Source organism: Ranitomeya imitator, chromosome 5 (assembly GCF_032444005.1).
Source record: "Ranitomeya imitator isolate aRanImi1 chromosome 5, aRanImi1.pri, whole genome shotgun sequence".
Classification (NCBI taxonomy): Eukaryota; Metazoa; Chordata; class Amphibia; order Anura; family Dendrobatidae; genus Ranitomeya; species Ranitomeya imitator.
The window spans coordinates 173,188,204-173,214,238 of record NC_091286.1 but is presented as its reverse complement, the minus strand read 5'-3'; the positions used below and the strand labels follow the sequence as shown (position 1 = coordinate 173,214,238).

The 26,035-nt window shown below is 43.3% G+C and overlaps 1 protein-coding gene across 3 annotated transcripts in view; it reads right to left on the bottom strand.

Annotated features, from left to right (window-relative positions):
* Positions 1-26,035, bottom strand: part of THBS2 (thrombospondin 2) — an 800,800-nt gene that overhangs the window by 389,889 nt on the left and 384,876 nt on the right. For all 3 annotated transcript variants that reach the window (XM_069769330.1, XM_069769328.1, XM_069769329.1), the window contains exons 10-13: positions 25,683-25,856; positions 2,623-2,750; positions 2,388-2,540; positions 1,638-1,856 (exon numbers count right to left, since the gene is read on the bottom strand). In XM_069769330.1, coding sequence (XP_069625431.1) covers positions 1,638-1,856; positions 2,388-2,540; positions 2,623-2,750; positions 25,683-25,856 — 674 coding nt within the window. The remainder of the gene's footprint in view (positions 1-1,637; positions 1,857-2,387; positions 2,541-2,622; positions 2,751-25,682; positions 25,857-26,035) is intronic.

The following is a 26,035-nucleotide window of genomic DNA, read 5'->3' as shown; positions in this document are numbered from 1 at the left end:
TGAGTGCAGAGACCTCCAGTCGGTACTGGCAGAAGTCTGAGCTGTTACTTACAGCACCACTGTGTCCAGTCCTGCTCCTCTCCCGACTGAAGAAGCAGCAGCTATGTGTCCTAACTTCTCTGCAGCAGGCACACTCACACAGCTTGCAATGTGGGTGTTTCTGCAGTGTACTGGAGGCAGCTGTCACAGGTACAGCGCTGGCACGCAGCATCCCAGGGTGCATAGGCTCTTCTGCCTCTCCCTGGCCACTGCCAGTGGAAGTGCAGGGAGATCATGTCTCTCTGCTCTACCACAGAGTTTAACTATATCGGCGGGCTGTGCACGCACATATAATTAAGGGTAGTGTAGCTCCGGGTGGACCCCCGTGAGCAGTGGACCCGGGGCGACCGCACCCTCTGCCCCCCTGGTAGCTATGCTATTGGTGAGTCCGTATCAAAGTGAAGGAGCCGGCATAAACCAGTACTTCATACGTCAGCAATGATTTAAAAGGCATAAAAATTAAAAGTTCGAAAAGTCCAATTTTTCAAATTGACCAAGTTTTAGATATTTTCATTGAAAACACAAATTATATCAACCTAAATTTACTGTTGTCTTGAAACACAATGTGTCAGCAGAAAACATTCTCAGAATCTCCTGGATATGTTAAAACATTCCTGAGTTATTACCACATAAAGTCCCACTGGTCAGAATTGAAAAAATGTCCTGATCATGGAGGGTGAAAACAGGCTTTGACAAGAAGACCAAAAAGCTAACTTCAGATTGATCTAAAAGTGTTAGAGCAACTGAGGTTAAACCAAATTTAGTATAGTATATTGCCCAGCCACGTAGTATATTGCCCAGTGACGTAGTATACAGCACAGAGCAACGTAGTATATTGCACAGCAACGTAGTATATAGCACAGAGCCATGTAGTATATTGCCCAGCCACGTAGTATATTGCCTAGCTACGAAGTATATTGCCCAGCCATGTATGTCACAGGTTAAAAAATAAAAAATAAACATATACTCACCTTCCGAGGGAGCCCTTGTAGTCATGTCGCCTGTGTGCGGTGCACTCGGCAGCTTATGGTCCCAGGGTTGGTAGCGCAGGACCCGTGATGACGTCGCGGTCACATGACCGTGACGTCATGGCAGGTCCTTCTCACGCAGGCGTGCAGGAAGTGTGATGAGGTCGCGGTCACATGATCGCGACGTCATGGCAGGTCCTTGTCGCATACCATCTTTGCCACCGGAACCTGCCGCTTGCATGGAGCGGTTACCGGAGCGAAGAGAGGGAAAGGCGGCGGAAGTTGAGTATATAATGATTTTTTTTTTATTATTATTATTTTTAACATTAGATCCTTTTGCTATTGACGCTGCATAGGCAGCATCAATAGTAAAAACTTGGTCACACAGGGTTAATAGCGGCGGTAACAGAGTGCGTTACCCGCGGCATAGCGAGGTCCGTTACCGCTGGCATTAACCCTGTGTGAGCGGTGACTGCGGGGAGTATAGAGCGGGCGCCGGGCACTGACTGCAGGGGAGTAGGGAGGGACTAATCGGACTGTGGCCGTCGCAATGAATATCCGTGACAGAAAGAAGGACAGACAGAAAGACGGAAGTGACCCTTAGACAATTATATAGTAGATTGTTCTTACCTTGGTACAATGATAAGTAGCATTGGCAGCACAAATAAGATTAGTATTAGGCCATCCATCCAAGTCAGTATCTTCCCCACATATTATGCCATCACCTGCATATCCAGTTTGACATTCGCATTTGAAAGAAGGTTCGCTAAAGTGGCCAATGTAAATACATTCAGCATTCTTATGGCAATTGTGAGTTTGGTCATTACATGGGTTTATTGGTTCACATTCCTGCAGAGATATATTAGTATTAATTTGTATTATTGTTCCAGTAAAAATATATATAATGAGGATTTTTTTTCAGACAATGCAGCAATACAATTTTTCAACTGGCTAAATCGTAGTTATAAAAAATGCTAACTAAATTAGGCTTCTTAAACTGTTCACATTCCTGCTTCCTCCTCCAACAAGCATTACACATTCCATTGTAGACCTGTCACTCTCCATAGTAATAGGTAGAACTTGAAATTGTTTTGACAGGTACTCATTAGCATTCTTCGAATGATTTTCAAAACACGGTGTAGAGATTAATTACTGTGAGTCTACTATCAAAAACAAGACAATCTGACCTTCAAATGAAAGCTTTGCTGCACCCCCTTTTGTTGTATTAAATGGTTAGCAGAAAAATAAAAGTTGGAGACAAAATTTTGTTTTACAATGCACAAGTATCAGAATACATAACACATTTTGAGCTCACATCTTGTAATTAGACTAACCTTGGACCTCTAGTCCCAAAATAAATAGCATTCTAAAAAAACTTACTTGCTTGTCTTTTTTAGCAACCTCTAATCCAACACCAAATGGTTGACTCCCCTTATAGCGTGGCGGGCATGGTAGGCAATGGAAACCAGGATCTGTGTTCATGCAGCGATGGACACCGCCTAATCTGAAGCAGGCATCAGAAACCAATGCACACTGGAGATAAAAATACATTTCTTTAAAAACTCAAATAAAAAAAATTATCACTTACATTCAAAACAAGTGTGTTTTGTTATACCTCATCAAGATCCTCACAAAATGTTCCGTTACCAAGATATCCAACAGGGCAAGTTCCACATGACCAAGATCCATCAGGATAGCTACTACACTCTGCCCCAGGAAAACAAGGATTAGATAGGCATCCATCTGTTTAAATAAAATTAACAAAATGTCAGTCAGCAATATTTCCATATTACTTCTATTTATATTTAGCAGTCCAACATTTTATGCTGGTTTTAAACAAATTTATAAGAAAAAGAATTTGGGCTTGAATTTGGGCCCTAGCCAGCTCACTGACTGCCCCAGGTGCACGGAACTCCGTCAGGGTCAGACGTAGACTAGCATAATACGAAGGTAGGCATTCCAGCTCCTAAAACAATTTCTTTATTCTTCCAAAAGTTAAAACATGACAGACGGCAGTGTCCTCTTTACATGTGGATAGGCACTCCAGGAACTGGCGGCCAAGCGACGTGTTTCGATCCTAGTATGGATCCTTGTCACAGCTGCCGTCTGTCATGTTTTAACTTTGGAAGAATAAAGAAATTGTTTTAAGAGTTTAAATAAATTTGCCTTTAATTGAAACATAAGAACATAGTGGAAGAATTGCAAAAAACTGTAAAAAAGGTCTTAAATTAACTTTATTCCTCCCGTCAGTGTTTCGGTTTCAGTAACGGTCAGTGCGGGTTCAGTCCCCGCCAAGGCTACAAAGCTTGGGGGCTGTAACTGTGCCCCCCCACTTCGGCACTGATTCACAGCAGCTCAGTATTAGGGCCGACTATCAGTCAATGCAGTTGATGCTGCTAAAGCTGCCACTCTCTTTAAACTGACCAGTGAGTGAACACGCGCCAGCGCCTCCCCTCCACCCCTGTGACTGAAACCAGAAGGCTACCAGGAGGAATAGAGCTCATTTCCTCCTGGATGGTTACCTTCAAGGACATTTCTAAATAGTCTTCTTTCAAATGTTTATGCAACTCCTGTACATAGCTGGATATGCTTTTTCTGACATAGCATATGTCTAACATGACACCTCCTGTCTTTTTTCATCCTACCTTCTCCTAATATTAGAGATACCGAAATGAAGGTGAAGATGGCTGTATAGAGCACATAAGGCAATGTTCGCATGTTGCATTTTTGCTCCGTTTTTTTCTGCATTTTTGCTGCTTTTTATGCATATTTTGGTATGGATTTTATGTGTCATTTTTATATAGTATATGTTCAATAAAGCTAGTTTTATTTACCAAAAAGGCAGCAAAAATGCAAAGTTTCATTTTCGGAAGCATTTTTGCACTCTCTCATTGCTTTCTACTTTAATTTGCATGAAAATCGCAGCAAAACAACGCTGCAAAAATGCAACATGTGAACATCGCTTAAAGGCGTGGAGAGACAAAAATGCATTTACACCTACAAGGAGGCTTATCACATAGGTTGCACAGTAGAGTGCAGATATAGTAAAGAGCAAACGTGGCTGTATGCACAAACAACGAATGAATCAAACAGGCAATGTAGAGAGAGGACTCTGCAAAATGAGAGGGAAACCACACACCGAACAAGAAAAAAAAGAAAGATCTCTGTATCAGTACTGTATTGAAAGTTCTGAACTCATAGATGTTTAAAACAAGAAGCACATTGTTAGCTTAAAAACAGGAGGTTTACGCAAATTCAAAAAGCACTGCCAGTATTTTTTTATTAGCTAAACCTGTGCAAATGTGTGTGTAGTGTCGTGTAAGTGTGGTAATATATTCACAAACCACAGTCTTCCCAGGTTTGCGGCTCAGGCTAGGTTCACATTGCGTTAGTGCAATTCGTTTAGCGCATAGGCTAACGGAATGCGCTAACGCAATGTCCAAAAAGAGATTGCATTTGGCGATCCTGCTAGCGCAGATGCCCGATCTGCGCTAGCGAAGAACAGACCCTGAACGCTGCAAGCAGCGTTCGAGGTCCGTCCAAAAATAACGGCACATCACTGACGCATGCCAAAAATGGCATACGTTAGCGATGCGTTAGCGATGCGTTAGCACATTGCGGTCAATGGGTGCGCTAATGGATCCGTTACGTAGAGTTAATTGCGCCATGTAACGGATTCCGTTAGCGGACACCCACTAACGCAATGTGAACCCAGCCTAACCTGCAGTCCTTACTTACGGGACTTCTGTTCTGACATACCGGATCACATTGAGATTTAGGCTATGTGCACACGTTGCAGATTTGACTGTGGAATTTCCTGTGCATATTCTGCATTTCTTTGCAGAAAACGCAGGTCAGAATCTGCCCTTTTTTTTGGTATGTGCACACGATGCAGATTTTTGTGCAGATTTCTTCCTTTTTTTACCCCTGCAGATATCTATTATGGAATGGGTACAGAAACACAGCAGATCTGCAAAAAGAATTGACATGGTCCTTTTTTGAACCTGCTGCGTTTTCCGTGCAGATTTTTCCACACCATTAGCACAGCATTTTTTTGGGCCATTGATTTACATTGTACTGTAAATCACTTGCAGATCTGCAGCGTTTCTGTGCAGAAAGAAAAGCTGCAGATCTGCAGGAAATCTGCAACGTGTGCACATACCCTAATAATAATATGTGAGCTGGAAGTCGTTTTACAATGTAAGTCAGAACGAATACATTGTAAGGCCGGCGTCACACTAGCGAGTTTTATGGACGTATGAGAGGTGCAGAAAATACGGATTGCACACGGTACAATGATTCTCTATGGCCCAGCTCCTATCTGCCGTATTTTACTGATCCGTATTATACGGCCTTCTACGGCCGTAGAAAATCGCAGCATGCTGCATTTGTCAGCTTATTGCGCAAAAAAAAAAATCGCCAATGAAAGTCTATGGGGGCGAGAAAAATACGGATTACACACGGACCAACAGTGTGACTTGCGAGAAATACGCAGCGGTGTTCTAGAGAAAAGCCGGCAATTCAGTGCGGTGTATAGTAAAACACACTATATATATAAATGTTTCATACAGTGCTAGATAGGAGAAAAGCCGGTAATTCAATTGGGGTAATGAAGGGTTAATGTTACCTTGCTATTGTAAGGTGACATTAAGCCAGATTAATAATTGAGAGGCGTCAATTATGACACCTATCCATTATTAATCCAATAGTACAAAATGGTTAATAAAACACACACATTATTACAAAGTATTTTAATGAAATAAAGACACAGGTTGCTTTAATATTTTATTATACTCTTAATCTACCTGAAGTCCCTTGTCACCTGAAACAAAGTTAAACAAAACAAACAACAATATGCCATACCTTCCGTTGTTCAGTCATGTCCCACGCTGTAAATCCATCTGAAGGGGTTAAATCATTTTACACCCAGGAGCTCTGCTAATGCAGCTGTGCTCCTGGCTGTAAAAACCCAGGGAATCAATGGAATGCAGGGGAATGACCTGTAGTTACCTCGAGTTGTAGTGATGCGCCCTATGCTGGATGTCCTCATATGAACTCGAGCGTGGGAAAATATTCTGAAAAGTTCCCAGCTGTGAGTGTATGTAGCAAAGCTGTGAATGTGTAAATAAAGCATAGCTGAGTGTACATGTACAGTTTATGCAGCAGTAGTAGACAGGGGCGGATATACAGCCGATGCAGATGCACAGGGGCCCCGAAGGAGAGGGAGCTCGATTAGCTGCTGAACTGTCTTGTTCTCTGATAGGGCCAGTGGCAGCATCTACACTAAGAGCAGAAGAAGGGGGCCCGTACCTGAGTCTTTTGCAGTCAGAGATGGGCGTGCACTCTGCAGAATATGTTGGAAGGGGCCCCTTCCTCTCCTCCTCGTTCAGGAACAGGCAGGATGACAGGCCTAGCAAGTATGGTCGATCTCAGTCAATCGCGTCTCCTGCCTCCTCACTGCAACTGACTGCTGGGAAAAGGCCCTGAGCAGCCAGTACAAAAGGATGCTGTTATGTGGAGCACCGTCCATCATTATATAGCATCCTGTTATGTGGAGTGACCTCTTTTATTACATACTAGCTGAAGAGCGTGGCGTTGCCTGGGCATAGTAAATATCTATGGTTATAGCACCTCACTTCTCTTATTTTCCCATCACACCCCTCATTTTCCCCCTCACATCTCTCATTTTCTCCCTTACACCTCTCATTTTCCCCCTCACTCCTCTCATTCCCCCCTAACACTTGTCACTTCGACCTCACATCTGTCATTTTCCGATCACTCCACTATTTTCCCTCACTCCTCTCATTTTGCACTCACACCTTTTCATTTTCACCTCACACCCCTCATTTTCACCTCATACCTCTCATTTTCCCCTCAGTATATACGTTTGTCATCTCCCTTATAGATAGTATACACCTGTATGTCATCTCACTTAGAGATAGTATTAACCTGTAAGTCATCTCCAGTATATAGTATTTACTTGTAAGTCATCTCCTCCTGTATATAGTATATACGTGTGTCATCTCCTCCTGTATATAGTATATACCTGTAAGTCATCTCCTCCTGTATATAGTATATACCTGTGTCATCTGCTCCTGTATATAGTATATACCTGTGTGTCATCTCCTCCTGTATATAGTATGTACCTGTATGTCATCTCCTCCTGTAATAGTATATACCTGTGTGTCATCTCCTCCTGTATACAGTATGTACCTGTATGTCATCTCCTCCTGTATATAGTATATATCTGTGTGTCATCTCCCCTGTGTATAGTATGTACCTGTATGTAATCTCCTCATGTATATAGTATGTACCTGTGTCATCTCCTCCTGTGTATAGTATAAACCTGTGTGTCATCTCCCCTGTATATAGTATATACCTGTGTGTCATCTTCCCTGTATATAGTATGTACCTGTATGTCATCTCCCCTGTATATAGTATATACCAGTGTGTCATCTCCTCCTGTATATAGTATATACCTGTGTCATCTCCCCTGTATATAGTATATATGTATGTGTCATCTCCTCCTGTATATAGTATATTTCTGTATGTCATCTCCTCCTGTATATAGTATATACCTGTGTGTCAGCTCCCCTGTATATTATTATTATACATTTTTATAGCGTCATTTATTCCATAGCGCTTTACATGTGAATACAGGCAAATATAGACAAATACATTAAACATGAGCAAATAACAAGGCACACGGGTACATAAGGAGGGAGGACCCTGCCCGCGAGGGCTCACAGTCTGCAGGGAATGGGTGATGAAACACTAGGAGAGGGTATGGCAGGTTGTGCGGCGGTTCAGTAAGTTCAGGATCACTGCAGGCTGTAGGCTTGTCGGAAGAGGTGAGTCTTCAGGTTCTTTTTGAAGGCTTCTATGGTAGGTGAGAGTCTGATGTGTTGGGGTAGAGAGTTCTAGTGCATGGGGGAAGCACGGGAGAAGTCTTGGATGCGGTTGTGGGAAGAAGAGATGAGAGGGGAGTAGAAAAGGAGGTCTTGAGAGGATATATATATATATATATATATATAGTATATATGTGTGTGTCATCTCCCCTGTATACAGTATATACCTGTGTGTCATCTCCTCCTGTATATAGTATATATCTGTGTGTCATCTCCTCTTGTATTAGACCTCGTTCAAACGTTATTTGCTCAGTATTTTTACCTCAGTATTTGTAAGCTAAATTGGCAGCCTGATAAATCCCCAGCCAACAGGAAGCCCTCCCCCCTGGCAGTATATATTAGCTCACAGATACACAATAGACAGGTCATGTGACTGACAGCTGCCGTATTTCCTATATGGTACATTTGTTGCTCCTGTAGTTTGTCTGCTTATTAATCAGATTTTTATTTTTGAAGGATAATACCAGACTTGTGTGTGTTTTAGGGCGAGTTTCATGTGTCAAGTTGTGTGTGTTGAGTTGCATGTGGCTACATGCATGTAGCGACTTTTGTGAGATGTGTTTTGTGTGGCGACATGCGTGTAGCAACTTTTTGTGTGTCAAGTTGCATGTGACAGGTTAGTGTAGCAAGTTGTGTGCAGCAAGTTTTGCGCATGGTGAGTTTTGCGCTTGGCGAGTTTTATGTGTGGTGCGTTTTGAGTATGTGCAAGTTTTGTGTGAGGCAACTTTTGCATGTGTTGCTACTTTTGTGCATGTGGCAATTTTTTCAAGTGTGCAAGTTTTGCGTGTGGCGAGGTTTCCATGAGGTGAGTTTTGCACGTGTGGCGAGTTTTGCGTGAGCCTAGTTTTGCATGTAGCGAGTTTTGCGCGTGGCGAGTTTTGAGCGGCGACTTTTGTGTTTCGACTTTTATGTGGCGAGGTTGGTGTATGTGTGGTGAAATGTGTGCTGAGGGTGGTATATGTGTTCAAGCACGTTGTAGTGTGTGGCGCATTTTGTGTGTGTGTTCATATCCCCGTGTGTGGTGACTATCCCATGTTGGTGCCCCACCTTAGCAACTGTACGGTATATACTCTTTGGCGCCATCGCTCTCACTCTTTAAGTCCCCCTTGTTCACATCTGGCAGCTGTCAATTTGCCTCCAACACTTTTCCTTTCACTTTTTCCCCATTATATAGATAGGGGCAAAATTGTTTGGTGAATTGGAACGCGTGGGGTTAAATTTTCGCCTCACAACATAGCCTATGACGCTCTCTGGGTCCAGATGTGTGACTGTGCAAAATGTTGTGGCTGTAGCTGTGACGGTGCAGATGCCAATCCCGGACATACACACATAAACACATAACACACATTCAGCTTTATATATTAGACTAGCTGAAGAGCCCGGCGTTGCCTGGGCATAGTAAATATCTGTGGTTAGTTATAGCACCTCACTTCTCTTATTTTCCCATCACGCCTCTCATTTTCCCAATCACATCTTTCATTTTCCTCCTCACATCTCTCATTTTCTCCCTCACACCTCATTTTCTCCCTCACTCCTCTCATTCCCCCCTAACACTTGTCATTTCAACCTCACATCTGTCATTTTCTGATCACTCCACTATTTTTCCTCACTCCTCTCATTTTGCACTCACACCTTTTCATTTTCACCTCACACCTCTCATTTTCACCTCATCACCTCAGTATATACATGTTTGTCATCTCCCTTATATATAGTATACATCTGTATGTCATCTCCTGTATATAGTATATACCTGTATGTCATCTCCCCTGTATATAGTATATACCTGCTGTGTGTCATCTCCCCTATATATAGTATATACCTGAATGTCATCTCCTTCTATATATAGTATATACCTGTATGTCATCTCCTCCTGTATATAGTATATACCTGTGTGTCATCTCCCCTGTATATAATATATATCTGAGTGTCATCTCCTCCTGCATATAGTATATACCTGCATGTCATCTTCTATATATAGCATATACCTGTATGTCATCTCCTCCTGTATATAGTATATACCTGTGTGGCATCTCCCCTGTATATAGTATATATCTGAGTGTCATCTCCTCCTGCATATAGTATATACCTGCATGTCATCTTCTATATATAGCATGTACCTGTATGTCATCTCCTCCTGTATATAGTATATACCTGTATGTCATCTCCTCCTGTATATACAGTGGGGCAAAAAAGTATTTAGTCAGTCAGCAATAGTGCAAGTTCCACCACTTAAAAAGATGAGAGTCGTCTGTAATTTACATCATAGGTAGACCTCAACTATGCGAGACAAACTGAAAAAAAAAATCCAGAAAATCACATTGTCTGTTTTTTTAACATTTTATTTGCATATTATGGTGGAAAATAAGTATTTGGTCAGAAACAAAATTTCATCTCAATACTTTGTAATATATCCTTTGTTGGCAATGACAGAGGTCAAACGTTTTCTGTAAGTCTTCACAAGGTTGCCACACAATGTTGTTGGTATGTTGGCCCATTCCTCCATGCAGATCTCCTCTAGAGCAGTGATTTTTTTGGCTTTTCGCTTGGCAACACGGACTTTCAACTCCCTCCAAAGGTTTTCTATAGGGTTGAGATCTGGAGACTGGCTAAGCCACTCCAGGACCTTGAAATGCTTCTTACGAAGCCACTCCTTCGTTGCCCTGGCGGTGTGCTTTGGATCATTGTCACGTTGAAAGACCCAGCCACGTTTCATCTTCAATGCCCTTGCTGATGGAAGCAGGTTTGCACTCAAAATCTCACGATACATGGCCCCATTCATTCTTTCATGTACCCGGATCAGTCGTCCTGGCCCCTTTGCAGAGAAACAGCCCCAAAGCATGATGTTTCCACCACCATGCTTTACAGTAGGTATGGTGTTTGATGGATGCAACTCAGTATTCTTTTTCCTCCAAACACGACAAGTTGTGTTTCTACCAAACAGTTCCAGTTTGGGTTCATCAGACCATAGGACATTCTCCCAAAACTCCTCTGGATCATCCAAATGCTCTCTAGCAAACTTCAGACGGGCCCGGACATGTACTGGCTTAAGCAGTGGGACACGTCTGGCACTGCAGGATCTGAGTCGATGGTGGCGTAGTGTGTTACTTATGGTAGGCCTTGTTACATTGGTCCCAGCTCTCTGCAGTTCATTCACTAGGTCCCCCCGCGTGGTTCTGGGATTTTTGCTCACCGTTCTTGTGATCATTCTGACCCCACGGGGTGGGATTTTGCGTGGAGCCCCAGATCGAGGGAGATTATCAGTGGTCTTGTATGTCTTCCATTTTCTAATTATTGCTCCCACTGTTGATTCTTCACTCCAAGCTGGTTGGCTATTGCAGATTCAGTCTTCCCAGCCTGGTGCAGGGCTACAATTTTGTTTCTGGTGTCCTTTGACAGCTCTTTGGTCTTCACCATAGTGGAGTTTGGAGTCAGACTGTTTGAGGGTGTGCACAGGTGTCTTTTTATACTGATAACAAGTTTAAACAGGTGCCATTACTACAGGTAATGAGTGGAGGAAAGAGGAGAATCTTAAAGAAGAAGTTACAGGTCTGTGAGAGCCAGAAATCTTGATTGTTTGTTTCTGACCAAATACTTATTTCCCACCATAATATGCAAATAAAATGTTAAAAAAACAGACAATGTGATTTTATGGATTTTTTTTCTCAGTTTGTCTCCCATAGTTGAGGTCTACCTATGATGTAAATTACAGACGCCTCTCATCTTTTTAAGTGGTGGAACTTGCACTATTGCTGACTGACTAAATACTTTTTTGCCCCACTGTATATGTACCAATATGTCATCTCCTCCTCTATATAGTATATACCTGTGTGTCATCTCTCCTGTATATAGTATATATCTGTGTGTCATCTCCCCTGTATATAGTATATACCTGTGTGTCATCTCCTGTATTAGACCTCGTTCACACGTTATTTGCTCAGTATTTTTACCTCAGTATTTGTAAGCTAAATTGGCAGCCTGATAAATCCCCAGCCAACAGGAAGCCCTCCCCCTGGCAGTATATATTAGCTCACACATACACATAATAGACAGGTCATGTGACTGACAGCTGCCGTATTTCCTATATGGTGCAATTGTTGTAGTTTGTCTGCTTATTAATCAGATTTTTATTTTTGAAGGATAATACCAGACTTGTGTGTGTTTTAGGGCGAGTTTCATTTGTCAAGTTGTGTGTGTTGAGTTGCGTGTGGCGACATGCATGTAGCGACTTTTGTGAGATGAGTTTTGTGTAGCAACTTTTTGTGTGTCGAGTTGCATGTGACAGGTTAGTGTAGCAAGTTGTGTGCAGCAAGTTTTGCGCATGGCGAGTTTTGCGCGTTGCGAGTATTATGTGTGGTGCCTTTTGAGTATGTGCAAGTTTTGTGTGAGGCAACTTTTGCATGTGTTGCAACTTTTGTGCATGTGGCAATTTTTCCGCGTGTGCAAGTTTTGCGTGTGGTGAGTTTTTCATGAGGAGAATTTTGCACTTGTGGCGAGTTTTGCAAGAGCCTAGTTTTTGCATGTGGCAAGTTCTGCGCGTGGCGAGTTTTGAGTGGCGACTTTTGTGTTTTGACTTTTATGTGACAAGGTTGGTGTATTTGTGGTGAAATGTGTGCTGAGGGTAATATGTGTCCAAGCACGTGGTAGTGTGTGGCGCATTTTGTGTGTGTTCATATCCCCGTGTGTGGTGAGTATCCCATGTCGAGGCCCCACCTTAGCAACTGTACGGTATATACTCTTTGGCGCCATCGCTCTCATTCTTTAAGTCCCCCTTGTTCACATCTGGCAGCTGTCAATTTGCCTCCTACACTTTTCCTTTCATTTTTTCCCATTATGTAGATAGGGGCAAAATTGTTTAGTGAATTGGAAAGCGCGGGGTTAAAATTTCACCTCACAACATAGCCTATGACGCTCTCGGGGTCCAGACGTGTGACTGTGCAAAATTTTGTTGCTGTAGCTGCCACACCTCCAACATCTGTCCTTTCACTTTTTCCCCATTATGTAGATAGGGGCAAAATTGTTTGGTGAATTGGAACGCGCGGGGTTAAAATTTCACCTCACAACGAAGCCTATGACGCTCTCAGGGTCCCGACGTGTGACTGTGCAAAATTTTGTTTCTGTAGCTGCGACGCCTCCAACACTTTTCCTTTCACTTTTTTCCCCATTATGTAGATAGGGGCAAAATTGTTTGGTGAATTGGAAAGCGCGGGGTTAATATTTCACCTCACAACATAGCCTATGACACTCTCGGGGTCCAGACGTGTGACTGTGCAACATTTTGTTGCTGTAGCTGCGACGCTTCCAACACTTTTCCTTTCACTTTTTTCCCCATTATGTAGATAGGGGCAAAATTGTTTGGTGAATTGGAACGCGCGGGGTTAAAATTTCACCTCACAACGAAGCCTATGACGCTCTCAGGGTCCAGACGTGTGACTGTGCAAAATTTTGTTTCTGTAGCTGCGACGCCTCCAACACTTTTCCTTTCACTTTTTTCCCCATTATGTAGATAGGGGCAAAATTGTTTGGTGAATTGGAACGCGCGGGGTTAAAATTTCGCCTCACAATATAGCCTATGACGCTCTCGGGGTCCAGACGTGTGACTGTGCAAAATTTTGTGGCTGTAGCTGCGACGGTGCAGATGCCAGTCCTGGACATACACACACACACACACACACACATTCAGCTTTATATAGTAGACTAGCTGAAGAGCCCGGCGTTGCCTGGGCATAGTAAATATCTGTGGTTAGTTACATCTCTCATTTTCTCCCTTACACCTCTCATTTTCCCCCTCACTCCTCTCATTCCCCCCTAACACTTGTCATTTCGACCTCACATCTGTCATTTTCCGATCACTCCACTATTTTCCCTCACTCCTCTCATTTTGCACTCACACCTTTTCATTTTCACCTCACACCCCTCATTTTCACCTCAGTATATACATGTTTGTCATCTCCCTTATATATAATATACACCTGTATGTCTTCTCTTGTATATAGTAAATACCTGTATGCCATCTCCCCTGTAAATAGTATATACCTGCTGTATGTCATCTCCTCCTGTATATTGTATATACCCATGTGTTATCTCCTCCTGTATATATTATATACCTGTATGTCATCTCATCTGTATATACTATATACCTGTATGTCATCTCCTCCTATATATAGTATATACCTGTATGTCATCTCCTGTATATAGTATATACCTGTATGTCATATCACCTGTATATAGTATATACCTGCTGTATGTCCTTTCCTCCTCTATACCTATGTGTCATCTCCTCTTTTATATAAATACCTGTATATAGAATATACGTGTCATCTCCTCCTGTATATAGTATGTACCTGTAAGTCATCTTCTCCTGTATATAGTATATACCTGTGTATCATCTGCTCCTGTATAAAGTATATACCTGTGTGTCATCTCCTCCAGTATATATATACCTTTTATGTCATCTCCACCTGTATATAGTATATACCTGTGTGTCATCTCCACTGTATATAGTATATACCTGTTATGATCCGGTGACCTTGGAGCAGCATGAAAACTTTCACTGGAGTAGGTGGTAACTATACTGACCGCAAATCCTGATCTTAACACCGCAACTAGAAGTAGCCGTGGGGTGTACCTAACAAGCCCTAGACACCTCGTCACAGCCAGAAGACTAAATACCCCTAAAGATGGAAATAGGAATACTATCTTGCCTCAGAGCAGAACCCCAAAGGATAGGCAACCCCCCACAAATATTGGCTGTGAGTAGGAGACGAAAGACACACACAGTCAGAAAACAGGATTTAGCACAAGAGGCCACTCTAGCTAAAATAGGAAAGGATAGGACAGAGTTCTGTGCAGTCAGTATTAAAACCCTTCCAAAAATATCCACAGCAGATTATACAAAAAATTCCTCCATCTAACTAAAGACGTGGAACGTATATCTGCAACTCCAGAGACTACTAAACTAAGAGCAGGAATACAATCAAAAAACAAGCACACAGCTTGTGTGCCATAGAAAAAGAAACAGACACTTATCTTTGCTGAATTGGCAGCTAAGCAGGAGAAGCCAGACAGAGATCCAACACTTCCCAAGAAACATTGACAACTGGCAAGGACTAATGAGTCCTGCAAACCTAAATACCCCAGTCAGAACTGCAATCAGCAGATACACCTGTCCAGGACTGCAGCCCAGAGACAACTGCATTACCACCTACAACCACCGGAGGGAGCCCAAAAGCTGAATTCACAACATACACCTGTGTGTCATCGCCCCTGTATTTAGTATGTACCTGTATGTCATCTCCCCTGTATATAGTATATACCAGGATGTCATCTCCTCCTGTATATAGTATATACCTGTATGTCATCTCCTCCTGTATATAGTATATACCTGTGTGTCATCTCCCCTGTATATAGTATATATGTGTGTCATCTCCTCCTGTAAATAGTATATACCTGTGTGTCATCTCCTCCTGTATATAGTATATACGTGTGTCATCTCCTCCTGTATATAGTGTATACCTGTGTGTCATCTGCTCCTGTATATAGTATATACCTGTAAGTCATCTCCTCCTGTATATAGTATATACCTGTGTGTCATCTGCTCCTGTATCTAGTATATACCTGTGTGTCATCTGCTCCTGTATATAGTATATACCCGTGTGTCATCTCCTCCTGTATATAGTATATACCTGTGTGTCATCTCCTCCGGGAAAATAGTATATACCTGTGTGTCATCTCTCCTGTATATAGTACTAAATTGGCAGCCTGATAAACCCCCAGCCAACAGGAAGCCCTCCCCCCCTGGCAGTATATATTAGCTCACACATGCACATAATAGACAGGTCATGTGACTGACAGCTGCCGTATTTCCTATATGGTACATTTGTTGTAGTTTGTCTGCTTATTAATCAGATTTTTATTTTTGAAGGAGAATACCAGACTTGTGTGTGTTTTAGGGCGAGTTTCATGTGTCAAGTTGTGTGTGTTGAGTTGCATGTGGCGACATGCATGTAGCGACTTTTGTGAGATGAGTTTTGTGTGGCGACATGCGTGTAGCAACTTTTTGTGTGTCGAGTTGCATGTGACAGGTTAGTGTAGCAAGTTGTGTGCAGCAAGTTTTGCGCATGGCGAGTTTTGCGCGTGGCGAGTTTTATGTGTGGTGCGTTTTGAGTATGTGCAAGTTTTGAGTGAGGCAACTTTTGCATGTGTTGCAACTTTTGTGCATGTAGCAATTTTTCCGCGTGTGCAAGTTTTGCGTGTGGCGAGTTTTCCATGAGGTGAGTTTTGCACGTGTGGCGAGTTTTGCGTGAGCCTAGTTTTGCATGTGGCGAGTTTTGAGCGGCGACTTTTGTGTTTCGACTTTTATGTGGCGAGGTTGGTGTATGTGTGGTGAAATGTGTGCTGAGGGTGATATGTGTTCAAGCACGTGGTATTGTGTGGCGCATTTTGTGTGCGTGTTCATATCCCCGTGTGTGATGAGTATCCCATGTCGGGGCCCCACGTTAGCATCTGTACAGTATATACTCTTTGGTGCCATCGCTCTCACTCTTTAAGTCCCCCTTGTTCACATCTGGCAGCTGTCAATTTGCCTCCAACACTTTTCCTTTCACTTTTTCCCCATTATGTAGATAGGGGCAAAATTGTTTGGTGAATTGGAAAGCGCGGGGTAAAAATTTCACCTCACAACATAGCCTATGATGCTCTCGGGGTCCAGATGTGTGACTGTGCAAAATTTTGTGGCTGTAGCTGCGACGGTGCAGATGCCAATCCCGGACATACACACACACATTCAGCTTTATATATTAGATTACCATCTCTTGTCATCTACAGCACCATCCCTTACATTGAGTATTCTCATTATTTCTGTTATTCACAGAGCCCTCTCTTTATTACATAGAATCTTCTCATGTAGAGGGTAAAATGACAGCTGATGGAGCAGCATCTGACCAGAAGACCAGTCCGTCAGCCTCATCCATCACAAAAGAAGCTTTCCCATGCTCCATCAGCTGTCATTTCGGTTAATATGTAACAAGAGAGGACAACATGTAATAAATAACTGGGAGCTATAAATAACAAAAGTAACGAGAATCCGATATGTAAGGGACGGTGCTGTATATAACGAGAGGGAACTATGTAATAAGGGGCAGCAATATATATAATGAGAGGAGACATATATATATATATATATATATATATATATATATATATATTTCTTGGTCACCATAAAAGGAGGGGGGGCCCAAACACATTTTTTGCACATGGGCCCAAGCTTTCAGTGTCCGCCCCTGAATGTGGATATGTATGCATTGCAGAGAGTGTACGCTGTAAAAAACGATTAACAAGGCATATACCAAGAGGGAGAAAAACTCCCTTTCTTGATATTAGACTCTCATTCAAATGAGCCACCTTCAGCTGAAGTTGCCTCCAGGGGAATTCCTATGCTTCTCTAAGCTGAAGAATTCCCTTGGAGGCGACTTCAGCTGACATCGGTTCACTTGAATGAGAGGCTCGTGCCAAGAAAGGGAGTTTTAGGTGTAGAGTTCCCGCCGCTGCACAGGGGGAATCTTGAACCATGTCCGCTGCGGTCTCCCATTCTCCTCCAGCTGCAGTGGAGCCTGCTCAGTGGAGACGTCGGTCCCAGTGCCTGGCTCGGACAGATGTTGCACATTTGGTTACTGATGCCCTTCCAGGCTCAGCCATTATAACCAATACTGTTCAGCGGTGAGCAGGCGTCCCTGGGACTAAGTCCTGCTTTTCTCCTTCTGAGCATGCCCAAGGGAAGATCTCTCATTGGAGGTCAGAGGTCACACGCTCACGTCCTGTAGCAGCTCCTATTGGTCCACCAGGAAGGTCCTGAAGAGCTGCAGATATAAAAGGTTCGCATGGCCGCTCGGCAATGCGCTAGTATAAATCAGTATTTGTGGATGTTTGCCTGTTCTGGTGAAAGCTCCAAATCATTCCCATCCCTAGAGTTGTTGTATGCTCACGAGTATTGTAGCTGTCTAGAGCCAGATAGTGTCATCCAGCACCAGGCACAAAATATACTGCGTCTATCCTGCAGTAACCGCCGCTGCCAGAGGTGTATCTAGGTTTTCTGGCACCCGGGGCAAGAATTCAGTTTGGCGCCCCCCCCCCCCCTCCCTCAGCACATACGTGATTTGTACACTTAGTCACGCGCCAACGAGCTGCTCTCCCTAATTCTCTCAATATTCAGTGAAAATCTAAGAGAAGCAGGAAGAACACCTCATTGTCACATGACAGCAAATATGAAAATCACATATGAGTGAAGTGGCCATGTGATGGTTGCTGGAACCTGAAAGCAGAGCTTAATCCTGACAGTTAGGATATTACACGTTGTTTGGACTGGCTACAGGGCTTCATTTTATGATTAACCCCTTTACCCCCAAGGGTGGTTTGCACGTTAATGACCGGGCCAATTTTTACAATTCTGACCACTGTCCCTTTATGAGGTTATAACTCTGGAACGCTTCAATGGATCCTGGTGATTCTGACATTGTTTTCTCGTGACATATTGTACTTCATGACAATGGTAAAAATTATTTGATAGTACCTGCGTTTATTTGTGAAAAAAACGGAAATTTGGCGAAAATTATGAAAATTTCGCAATTTTCCAACTTTGAATTTTTATGCAATTAAATCACAGAGATATGTCACACAAAATACTTAATAAGTAACATTTCCCACATGTCTACTTTACATCAGCACAATTTTGGAACCAAAATTTTTTTTTGTTAGGGAGTTATAAGGGTTAAAAGTTGACCAGCAATTTCTCATTTCTACAACACCATTTTATTTTAGGGACCACATCTCATTTGAAGTCATTTTGAGGGGTCTATATGATAGAAAATACCCAAGTGTGACACCATTCTAAAAACTACACCCCTCAAGGTGCTCAAAACCATATTCAAGAAGTTTATTAACCCTTCTGGTGCTTCACAGGAATTTTTTGAATGTTTAAATAAAAATGAACATTTAACTTTTTTTCACAAAAAATTTAATTCAGCTCCAATTTGTTTTATTTTACCAAGGGTAACCGGAGAAAATGGACCCCAAACATTGTTGTACAATTTGTCCTGAGTATGCCAATACCCCACATGTGGGGGTAAACCACTGTTTGGGCGCATGGCAGAGCTCGGAAGCGAAGGAGTGCCATTTGACTTTTCAATGCAAAATTGACTGGAATTGAGATGGGACGCCATGTTTCGTTTGGAGAGCCCCTGATGTGGCTAAACATTGAAACCCCCCACAAGTGACACCATTTTGGAAAGTAGACCCCCTAAGGAACTTATCTAGAGGTGTGGTGAGCACTTTGACCCAACAAGTGCTTCACAGAAGTTTATAATGTAGACCCGTAAAAATAAAAAATCATATTTTTTCACAAAAATTATCTTTTCGCCCACAATTTTTTATTTTCCCAAGGGTAAGAGAAGAAATTGGACCCCAAAAGTTGTTGTACAATTTGTCCTGAGTACGCTGATAGCCCATATGTGGGGGTAAACCACTGTTTGGGCGGATGGGAGAGCTCGGAAGGGAAGGAGCGCCGTTTGACTTTTCAATGCAAAATTGACAGGAATTGAGATGGGACGTCATGTTGCGTTTGAAGAGCCACTGATGTGCCTAAACATTGAAACCCCCCACAAGTGACACCATTTTGGAAAGAAGACCCCCTAAGGAACTTATCTAGAGGTGTGGTGAGCACTTTGACCCACCAAGTGCTTCACAGAAGTTTATAATGCAGAGCCGTAAAAATAAAACAAAATTTTTTTCCCACAAAAATTATTTGTTTAGCCCCCAGTTTTGTATTTTCCTGAGGGTAACAGGAGAAATTGGACCCCAAAATTTGTTGCCCAATTTGTCCTGAGTGCGATGATACACCATATGTGGGGGGAACCACTGTTTGGGCACATGGGAGGGCTCAGAAGGGAAGGAGTGCCATTTGAATGCAGACTTAGATGGAATGGTCTGCAGGTGTCACATTGCGTTTGCAGAGCCCCTAATGTACCTAAACAGTAGAAACCTCCCACAAGTGACACAATTTTGGAAACTAGACCCCCTAAGGAACTCATCTAGATGTGTTGTGATAGCTTTGAACCCCCAAGTGTTTCACTACAGTTTGTAACGCAGAGCCGTGAAAATTAAAAAAAAAAATCTTTCCCCCCAAAATTATTTTTTAGCCCCCAGTTTTGTATTTTCCCGAGGGTAAGAGGAGAAATTCGACCCCAAAAGTTGTTGTCCAATTTGTCCTGAGTACGCTGATACCCCGTATGTTGGGGGAAACCAACGTTTGAGCGCATGGCAGAGCTCGGAAGGGAAGGAGCGCCATTTGGAATGCAGACTTAGATGGAATGGTCTGCAGACGTCACATTGCGTTTGCAGAACCCCTAATGTACCTAAACAGTAGAAACCCCCCACAAGTGACCCCATATTGGAAACTAGACCCCCCAGGGAACTAGTCTAGATGTGTTGTGAGAACTTTGAACCCCCAAGTGTTTCACTACAGTTTATAACGCAGAGCCGTGAAAATAAAAAATCTTTTTTTTTCCCACAAAAAATATGTTTTAGCCCCGAGTTTTGTATTTTCCCAAGGGTAGCAGGAGAAATTGGACCCCAAAAGTTGTTGTCCTATTTGTCCTGAGTACGCTGATACCCCATATGTTGGGGTAAACCCCTGTTTGGGCACACGGGAGAGCTCGGAAGGGAAGAAGCACTGTTTTACTTTTTCAACGCAGAATTGGCTGGAATTGAGATCGGACGCCATGTCGCGTTTGGAGAGCCCCTGATGTGCCTAAACAGTGGAAACCCCCCAATTATAACTGAAACCCTAATCCAAACACATCCCTAACCCTAATCCCAACAGTAACCCTAACCACACCTCTAACCCTGACACACCCCTAACCCTAATCCCAACCCTATTCCCAACCGTAAATGTAATCTAAACCCTAACTGTAACTTTAGCCCCAACCCAAACTGTAGCCCTAGCCCTAACCCTAGCCCTAACCCTAATCCTAACCCTAGCCCTAACCCTAGCCCTAACCCTAGCCCTAACCCTAGCCCTAACCCTAACCCTAGCCCTAACCCTAACCCTAGCCCTAACCCTAGCCCTAACCCTAGCCCTAACCCTAGCCCTAACTCTAACCCTAGCCCTAATGGGAAAATGGAAATAAATACATTTTTTTAATTTTTCCCTAACTAAGGGGGTGATGAAGGGGGGTTTGATTTACTTTTATAGCGAGTTTTTTAGCGGATTTTTATGATTGGCAGCCGTCACACACTGAAAGACGCTTTTTATTGCAAAAAATATTTTTTGCGTTACCACATTTTGAGAGCTATAATTTTTCTATATTCTGGTCCACAGATTCATGTGAGGTCTTGTTTTTTGCGGGACGAGTTGATGTTTTTATTGGTAACATTTTCGGGCACGTGACATTTTTTGATCGCTTTTTATTCCGATTTTTGTGAGGCAGAATGACCAAAAACCAGCTATTCATGAATTTCTTTTGGGGGAGGCGTTTATACCGTTCCGCGTTTGGTAAAATTGATGAAGCAGTTTTATTCTTCGGGTCAGTACGATTACAGCGACACCTCATTTATATCATTTTTTTATGTTTTGGCGCTTTTATACGATAAAAACTATTTTATAGAAAAAATAATTATTTTTGCATCGCTTTATTCTCAGGACTATAACTTTTTTATTTTTTTGCTGATGATGCTGTATGGCGGCTCGTTTTTTGCGGGACAAGATGACGTTTTCAGCAGTACCATGGTTCGTTATATCTGTCTTTTTGATCGCGTGTTATTCCACTTTTTGTTCGGCGGTATGATAATAAAGCGTTGTTTTTTGCCTCGTTTTTTTTTTTTTTTTTCTTACGGTGTTTACTGAAGGGGTTAACTAGTGGGCCAGTTTTATAGGTCGGGCCGTTACGGACGCGGCGATACTAAATATGTGTACTTTTATTGTTTTTTTTTATTTATTTAGATAAAGAAATGTATTTATGGGAATAATATTTTTATTTTTTTTTTCATTATTTTGGAATATTTTTTTTAATTTTTTTTTACACATTTGAAATTTTTTTTTTTAAATTTTTTACTTTGTCCCAGGGGGGGACATCACAGATCAGTGATCTGACAGTTTGCACAGCACTCTGTCAGATCACTGATCTGATAGGAGTGCAGGCTGCTTCACAGTGCCTGCTCTGAGCAGGCTCTGTGAAGCCACCTCCCTCCCTGCAGGACCCGGATCCGCGGCCATCTTGGATCCGGGGCTGGAGGGAGCAGGGAGGGAGGTGAGACCCTCGCAGCAACGCGATCACATCGCGTTGCTGCGGGGGACTCAGGGAAGCCCGCAGGGAGCCCCCTCCCTGCGCGGTGCTTCCCTGCACCGCCGGCACATCGCGATCATCTTTGATCGCGGTGTGCCGGGGGTTAATGTGCCGGGGGCGGTCCGTGACTGCTCCTGGCACATAGTGCCGGATGTCAGCTGCGATAAACAGCTGACACCCGGCCGCGATCGGCGGCGCTCCCCCCGTGAGCGCTGCCGATCGCATATGACGTACTATTGCGTCCTTGGGAAGTAAAGCCCACCCCACATGGACGCAATAGTACGTCTAATGGCAGAAAGGGGTTAAAGGGTGCGTCCAGGTTTGAGATGAAAGTCTGCAGTCATTCTATGTGACTGCAGGCTTCTGAATTCTCACTGCGCAAGCACTACACACTTTTAGGATTCTCCCTTGCCGGTGGCCAGAGTGGACGGTCATGCCAGCACAAGTATGTGATTTGGATACTTCTGGCCACATTCTAACTAGACGTGTCCGGCCTCAGTCAATTCATTTTCATTGAATGAGGCCACACATAGTCAGCACGTGACCACATGTATGTAAATCACCAACATCAGAGAATTATGATAGCAGTGTGCACTGTGAAAATTCAGAAGTCTGCAGTCACATAGTATGACTGCAGACTCATCATAACCTTGGACATCCCCTTTAATGTTCTTAACATAAATAAAAATATGAGAATTAGTATCACAAAAAAAAACACATTTACATCCAGGTATCTGATAGATGACGTTGTTTGTGGAGTCGCCTCTTTCTTTTCATCTTCACCTTGTCCAGATGCCATGATGACTCTTCTCATCCACCGGCAGAGCTCGTTTCTGCAGACTTCCATCTTCTCCTGTCTTCTGCAGCACATCCCGACACAACACCCTTAAAGATAGCAGTGTTATTATAATGCTCCGGAATAAAAATATCTGCCCTAGGCTGAGCCCATGAGTAAATCATTGCCCCTCACTTTATTTCCAGCACATAATATGACCCTCACTGTCCCTCTTATGGTGCATGCCATCCACACTGCCCTCTCTCTTTTCCATACTTCACACTGCCTTCTCATACTGTGTCCCTCCTAGAGAGCCCAGTCTCTCTACTGTGCCTACTTGGCATACTGTCTCCTCCTGGCTGTTACCCTCACACTACTCAGTATCTAGTCTGTGTCCTCACACTTTCATCCCCCCATACTGTCTGCACACATTTCTAATAGCCTCCCCATGTACATCCCCCCCCTGCTAACATACCCCTTTGCTCTCCATATTTCCTCCTCACACATTCCCCCCTCACACATTCCCCCGACTCCCCATACTGTCCTCACACATCCCATCACCGTTGCTCCCAATACTGTGTCAGCACACATTTTTCCCCTCGCTACTGTGTCCACCCCCATCTCCCCACTCACCCCCACAGAATATATCCACTCCCCTTTCGATAGAATAAATCCATCCCCTTCCACACAGAATAAATGCACCCTGCCCCACACATGCTAAATAAATTCCAGCCCCCCCCACATACACACTGAATAAATCCCACACACTGAATAAATCCCCCCCAAACACACTGAATAAATCTCCCCCACACACACTGAATAAATCCCCCCCAAACACACTGAATAAATCTCCCCCACACACACTGAATAAATCCCCCACACACACACTGAATAAATCCCCCCCACACTTAATAAATCCCCCCACACACACTGAATAAATCCCCCCACACACACTGAGTAAATCCCCCCACACACACTGAATAAATCCCCCCACACACACTGAATAAATACCCCCACACACACTGAATAAATACCCCCACACACACTGAATAAATACCCCACACACACTGAAAAAATCCCCCCCACACACTGAAAAAATCCCCCCCACACTTAATAAATCCCCACACACACTGAATAAATCCCCCACACACTTAATAAATCCCCCCACACTTAATACATCCCCCCACACACTGAGTAAATCCCCCACACACACTGAATAAATCCCACACACACTTAATAAATCCCCCTCACTGAATAAATCCCCCCCACTGAATAAATCCCCCCACTGAATAAATCCCCCCAACACAGGATAAAGCCCCCCCACACACATTGAATAAATCCCTAACCCCCCCCCAACACACTGATTAAATCCTGACTCCCCCAAACACTGAATAAATATTCCCCATAAACCCGCCCCATGCTGAATCTTCGGTGTCTTCAGCTCCACAACTACAGGAGCACTTACCACCAAGTCTCTTCTGTCTCCTGCGCGCCGGATAGTGACGTCAGCAGCGTGATCACATGACTTGATCACGCTGCTGGCGTCGCTCTGACCCAGCGGTTAGAGCCTCAATTGTACTCGCAGCTGGTAGATGTCTGTGAGTACAATTGATCTCCGGGAGCCGGCGCGCTGCAGCTTCTCTGTGCCGGCTGTCAGCTTGACAGTCGGCACAGAGAACAGCTGACTCCCAGTGCGGGGGCGGCAGAATGCAGCCGCCGGGGGAGACACTTTGGACCGCCACATTAGGCGGCCCAACTGCGCCCCCCTGCCGGCTGCGCCCGGGGCACATGCCCCGGCTGCCCCCCTAGATACGCCACTGGCCGCTGCGGTACTGTACACACTCTGTGCGGCTTTCTTTAGCGTCTCCTGACAATCCGTCAGTGTAGGGTGGGAACCCCCGTTTGATCCCAGCATCTGACTCAGTGCGTCCTCAGGCGCGGGACTCAAAAGCCACCAAGGGTCAGAGTGGGATCAACCACCAGAATAGTGGCGGTGAGTTGCAGGGATCCCACTAGTATCCATTTGCTGTGCCCTGTGAATCCTAACAGGGCACAGCATTATCTTTAATCCCGGTGACTCTGTGAAGCAACAGACTTCGCTCCTATACAGACCGGGTGACGGTACCCATGTCTATTCAGGCATAGTACTGCCATATAGTGCTGCCATTTACTAGCAGCAGGTTCCACTCCTGCACGGTGGACCCCAGGCTGCGAACACACCTATACTATCTCTATATTTACTCGGTGAGTTCCGCCAGCCCTAACAGGGAGTTTTTCTCTCACTTGGTGAATGCTTTGTTGATTTTTTATCAAATTATAAATGTTTTTAAATCTGCATTTAAATTAAATACAAATTTTAGTGATATTTCTTTTTAACATGGGAAAGGAGGGAGTAAGAATTAATTACATATACATTTGCCCGTGTGCCACTGATGTCTAAGATCATATCTATGCCCCAAATCCTATCTTCATAAAATTGACTCACGCACTACCAAATGTTTATCCATTTTTTTTAATACAATGCATCTCACATAAAAAAAAGAAAGATATACTCTCCTGTTAAGAAGCCTAACCAGACAAATGGAGAATATCACAAAACACCAATTAACTAAATAATTAATAGCATTATTATTAATTTATTTAATACAATGTATCTCACCTATAGGACAATCTTGTTTGTTACACATTTCTTTTTCTTTAATATCACCAGCACATTTTTTTCCTCCATATTGTGGTCTGGGGTTATTGCAGATTCGAGACCTCTCTCTTAGACCTCCTCCACAGCTCACAGTGCAAGTAGACCATGGAGACCAAGGTCCCCATTTACCATTAACTGAAATATGAAAAGTACAACATTTCAGAAATACTTTTTACTTAGAATGTATATTGTTTCAGGAAAGAGCATTAAGTCATTAAAGTTCTATTGTTAGGATATTTATGGATAGAAATATGAACTATAAAGAATGTTAGAAAGTTTTTGATTTTACAGATTTTTCAGCCAAATGGATTGTT